The sequence below is a fragment of the Suncus etruscus genome, chromosome 1, assembly GCF_024139225.1.
Source record: "Suncus etruscus isolate mSunEtr1 chromosome 1, mSunEtr1.pri.cur, whole genome shotgun sequence".
Taxonomy (NCBI): Eukaryota; Metazoa; Chordata; class Mammalia; order Eulipotyphla; family Soricidae; genus Suncus; species Suncus etruscus.
In genome coordinates, this window is record NC_064848.1 from 70,156,579 (window position 1) to 70,161,888 (window position 5,310).

At 46.7% G+C, this 5,310-nt stretch overlaps 1 protein-coding gene across 2 annotated transcripts in view; it reads right to left on the reverse strand.

Annotated features, from left to right (window-relative positions):
- DMRT2 (doublesex and mab-3 related transcription factor 2) overlaps positions 1 to 4,955 on the reverse strand; it is a 5,178-nt gene extending 223 nt beyond the window's left edge. Inside the window, exons 1-3 of one of the 2 annotated variants that reach the window (XM_049773355.1) lie at positions 4,431 to 4,955; positions 2,835 to 2,937; positions 1 to 835 (exon numbers count right to left, since the gene is read on the reverse strand). The exon at positions 1 to 835 is cut by the window's left edge and continues 223 nt beyond it. In XM_049773355.1, coding sequence (XP_049629312.1) covers positions 1 to 835; positions 2,835 to 2,937; positions 4,431 to 4,955 — 1,463 coding nt within the window. Of the gene's footprint in view, positions 836 to 1,102; positions 1,159 to 2,834; positions 2,938 to 4,430 lie in introns of those variants that run through there. The other variant, XM_049773362.1, reaches the window with a different exon arrangement.
- Between the last annotated feature and the right edge of the window lie 355 nt (positions 4,956 to 5,310).

Sequence of the window (5,310 nt, forward strand, 5' to 3'; positions counted from 1 at the left end):
TTCAACTCAGTACCTGATTTGTCATTAAGAGTTTGCTGAAATAATGAGTGGAATGGATTATGTTTAAGTGGCAGTGGGTGCCTGGTGCTTTCTTTGCTGATCTTGGTTAAGATGTGCCCTTGAGCTGCCAAAGAGTCCATTTCAACTACTGGAGAGAAATTCCGTCGGGGTGGAGAGAATGCAGATCTCTCAGGGATGGCCTGGTGACCTTGAAGGTCATTTCTCAAAGTCTGGACCTCAGGAGTATGGGGCAGCACCAGAGAGCTTTCCAGTTTTGGTGGGATCATGTCCTGTTCTGCACCAAGACCATCCTGGACTCGTACTCCCTTCAGTTCCCAGCCAGTCCCAGGCTTCAGAGCCTGAACTGAGGTGGTGGCATTTAGAAGGCATTGCTGATAGAGAAGGGTATCACTAATGGGGCCATACTTGGGCCAAACTAAAAATCTTGATGGTAAAGGATACTGTCGGTAAGTTGTGGCCACACTGACATTGGAAGAAATTAGTTCCATATTTCCAGACCCTGAATATTGCATGGTTAGATCAAGGCATGTGGGTAAGAAATTACAGAAGTCCTTGCTTGGTGGCTCCACTGAGGCGGGGCTGTAGGCACTTTTGTAGGCATTGTATTCAGGTCCATGTACCACACGGTTGGGCAGGAACAAGGCAGCAGCTTGAGACGCTTCCAACATCTCCCTCTCTTTATATTCTCTTTCCAGCATAATGTTCTCCAATTCTTTATCAGCAAAGGCCCGTCTTTTCCTCATTCGGTCACTTACTGGAGGAGGCAGAGGTAAGCTCCCTCCCACATAAGTATCTGCTGGAATTGGTCGGTAGCCTAAAATAAGCAAGTATTGCATACAAAAGAGATAAACATCTAGGGAAGAAAAATATGGAAACCTAGAAGTCAACAGAAATATTAGCAAAAGAATAACTTTTTACAGGCATATTTTGCTGGTGAAATTTTAATATGCTTCTCAGGCTACTTTCCAGTAAGAAACAAAACTACTCATCTTGCTTCAGTCAAATGTACTATTATCACCTTATCTTTTTGTCCATTATCAAAAAAAATACATCTATACCTAGATCTGATGTCACTTATTTTCTAAAGATGGCTGATTATGTACCCACTGTTACAGGTGTAGAATAGTCCAAGGTGAACTAGGAAAAAAGAAAAAGTTAAAGCAGATTAGTGAGGTGAAAAAAAGGAAACATTTAAGGAAACAGAAAAACTTAGAAATTGAAAGAGCTGTTAACTAGATAAACAGACTTTGAGGTGAACAATTTATCTAAAGCCTCTCCCCTTGACTACTAGTACAAACAAACAAAAGAGAGGTGGGGAGAGAATAGTCCCTGTTGTATCAAAAATAACTGGTCTAAAACATTTCCCAATCTCAAATCATTTTGACTAGACACCAAATGGTTGAACAAGCATTCTTTATACCAACATCACCATGTGATGAACAGGGAATATGTCCAAAGCAAAGCTTAATGTAACAAAAACAAAATTATTGGTGGCATAAACTACCTTAAATATTTCATCAAATCCAAGCACTTACAACTATCAACTTTGTTTGAAAGGTTAAAAAACTCTATTGTTATGTTTGTGTTTACATAGTAACAAACCCATCATACTCATTTGCAAATAAAATAAAATTTGAAAGTTGATGTTTCCATTTCTATGGTAGGTTTTGGCCAGGAGGTTATTTACTTGAATTTATTATTCTATTTAGTCCTCCCACTTCTCAAATTGCTCTAACACAACTTCAATTTATCATTGTGGTTCCTATCGTTATGAATCTGTTTGCCTAGTTATAACCAAATTCCTTTTTAGTGCACAAAAAGCCACACAGTGGTCAGCTATACAGAGCAGAGTGTGAAAACAAAATTTTAAATCTGTGCAGAACCTACTCAATTTGTGAGCTACTTGACAAAAAAAAAAACAGAATTCAATTGTCTACATTTTAAAATCTGTCTTTCAGTCTGAATGATATAACTAGAGCAAATAGAATTTTCCTTTCTTTTAAATGGCAAGAAATGGCCAATAAATTATTAGGTCAAAAAAAGTATCTCAACACTTTTAATATATCAGTAATACTTAAGGACTGGAGTGTGACAGAACAGATTTTTGCATATGTCTGAGTCCTGAATTCAACTCTCAGCATCCCCCCCAAAAAAAAACACTTACATATAAAAAATTAACATGTGCTTGGGCTTTAGAAAAAGTGTGAAGAAAAAAGTTAACAAATTCACACTGCTCAAATTCAACCTCCACTTCTCTTGTTTGATTTAAATTTTTTTTCCAGATTCTACCATCTCAATTGTACAAAACTGTGAAATAAAGGACAGGATAATAACATTTACATAGATAATCCAGGGGAAAAATAAGAGAGTGAAAGAGTCAAATTAAAGATTGAGTCCTTTATCCAAAAGGTTTTTTGTGAGTGTCTGTGTTAAGCTCCTCACTTGTCTTACTAGCTTCAGCTACAAATAAAGTCGTTTGGCTGTTTTTAATTCCTTTTCTTTCAAAACATCTACTTGGGATCATTAGCAGTGAGTCTCTGGATATCCTTTAGGGGGCCAAATTTCATCTGCATTTTGTGTTAACCCATTAACTGTCAACAGACAACAAAACTCAAATGACCAAACCCTCTGAGTCTGAAAGATTCATTTATAACATCCTGATTTTCTTCCTAGAGTAATAATAAATAAATGCCTAATAAATGTACCTTTTCCTTCGAATGCTCCTTTTGAAAATTAATAATAAAGTCACCCATTCCTGAGTCGCTCCGAACTTGGTCAAAAGGGCTAAAAATGATAATTTTGTATTGATTTACCTTCTAAAATACTTTTGGCCAGCAAACTGGGGGCCCTGACTTGCCTCTGATACACAGCTTTGCGTTCCAGATTATTCTGTTTCCCGGAAACCCCCTTCTTGTCCTGTAAACACAAGAAACAGAATCAATAAGGCTTGAAGGTAAAGGAGGGTAAGGAAGGTAACGGAGAAGGTGACCTGGTGCTCTGCCCAATCCAAATTTCCACTTTCAGTGATTCGGGATGGATTCTTATTACCAACTTGAACTCAAAAGCAAAATAAAAAATATCAAGCGGAGAGCAGGGCATGGCTCTCAAGGGCCTCTTAGATAAAAAGTCACCGAAAGGACATTTCTAGGTCAAAATAACCCTAGAAGGGTTGAAATTGAATTATGACTCTGGATAGACACAGAGCAGGCGGGGGGAGCCGGGTTCTAGGGCGCGGGTGTCAGACAGGAAAAGGTCTCAGCACACTCCCCGGACTGGGCGAAAAAACTGCATCGCATCCTGGGAGATAAGTAGAAAATGCCAAAATCCTGGAACGCCGAGAGAGTCCCTAAGCGCGAAGACCCCCGGTCTGGCTCCACGGTCACCAGTCTGGAATTCTGGGCCTTTCCGTGGTCCGCATTGTCCCGCAAGTGTCGGACCAGCTGCTCAGTGACGCCGCGGGGCCGGGCAAAGGCCGAAGGCAGAAGGAGAGAACTTGGAATCCGGGGTGCTGTCCAGGTTTTGTGAAAATCTTCCTTCAGGGTCTTGACCCTACTGGAATAAGGGGCTCCTGCCTTTGGTCACCAATAAGTAAAATGGAAAACTGGGAGAAGGCACCCTGCGGCATCTCTTCTGAGCCCTCCCTGTGCAGTGGCACCAGAAAAACCAAGTTCAAGGACCTCTCCCCATTGCTGGAGCCCGGGAATGGCGCCCCTTTTAATGCATTCTTAGAAAATGTCTAAGAGACCTAAGGCTTGACCTTGGCCCGAGGCTCAGCACCTTCACTTCCCAGGCATCTTTGGTCGCATTAGGGCACTGAGCAGCACTTTAAACGGGTCACATACCTTAACCGGTTGTGCCAGCCCTAATAGAATCGTCCATGCCCTGCCTGTGGCCTGGCTTTTCCTCGAAAATCGCGTGCAATCCTTCCCAATTGATGCGCTACGCCCTAACCTAAGCCCCATTCTCCAGGCAGAATCCAAATTAATTTTCCAATCTAAAATGTGGGAACCGGAGGAGAGGAGGCAAATCCCAAGTCTCCTCCTACATGCCAGAAGATCCCTGAGCATCACGGTATGGACTTCTCAGCACCCTGCTGGAAATAAGCCCCTAGGAAACGGCCAGAATGGTGACCCCCAACCTTGGCCCAAAATCTAAATCTCTGATGCAAACTGCCTTTCCCTTCTTATCCCAAAGACGCCCGAAAAGTGCCCGGGCCTGTTGTTTAATGCTAAGAGCGAATTCTCTCCCTCCCTCAATTTTCCACCATCTTCCGATCTTGCAAGCCAGCCTAAGGTCTTGCAAATGAAGAGAAAAGTGTCGCCCCACCCTCCCAAGGAGCGGGGCCAGCGAGCCCGGTGCACCGCAGTCCCTGATGCCTGGCACGGCTGGCCCGGCACGGCGGTACGCACCTCGGTGGCCTGCTGCCTCCGGAGCGCCACCTGGGCGGCCATGACCCGCTGCCGCTCCACCACCAGCAGGCAGTTGGCGCACTGGCAGTCGCGCCAGCGGCAGAAGCGCTTGTGGCCCTTGAGACACGACACCACGCCGTGGTTGCGGCAGCGCGCGCACTTGGGCGTGCGGCTCAGTTTGCGGGGCTCGGCGGCGCCGCCCGCGTTCCCGCTGCGCTCCGGCAGCCCGGCGGGGCTGGGTGAGGCCTGCGAGACCCGGAGCGCCCTGGGCTGCCGGACCCCCGGCGGCTCGGGGCGGCCAGGCACCCCGGGACACGCTCCCGCCTCCTCCCCGTCGCCCTCGTCCTCCGCGTCCTCGTCGTCCACGTCGTCGGACTCGTCGTCCTCGCATTCCCCGTCGGCAAGAGTTGGGCTGGGCCCGGGAGGCGTGGGCGGCGGCGCCCCACGACCATCTTCCTCCAGCTCCAGGCTCTCCACGTCGATCTCCCAGTCCCCCGCCGCCAGACCTGCCTGCCTCTCGGCCATGGCGAGCGCGGAGCCTCGCTTGGGCCTCCGGTCAGTCGCTCGAGGTCTGGGGAGACACGAGAAGACCCAAAGATCTATCAGGCCGCTGCCAAGAGATTGCCCACGGTGCCCACCTGGGAAAGCCCGGTTCTCTACGTGCCCTTCTAGCCACGCCGCGCGTGCCTTTCGGATAGTTTTAGGTTCCCCCAGGCATCTCCATCCCAACATGGTTTTCCCATCTGAGAATTTTAAGTGCTCCTGGGAGCATCTGACCTTTAACTAAGGCCCTTTCAGGCTTTGCACGCGCTTCGGGACAAGTAAAGGATAAGGCATTGACACTCATACATTTTGGGTCCACCTTGGCCGCCTTAGGCGA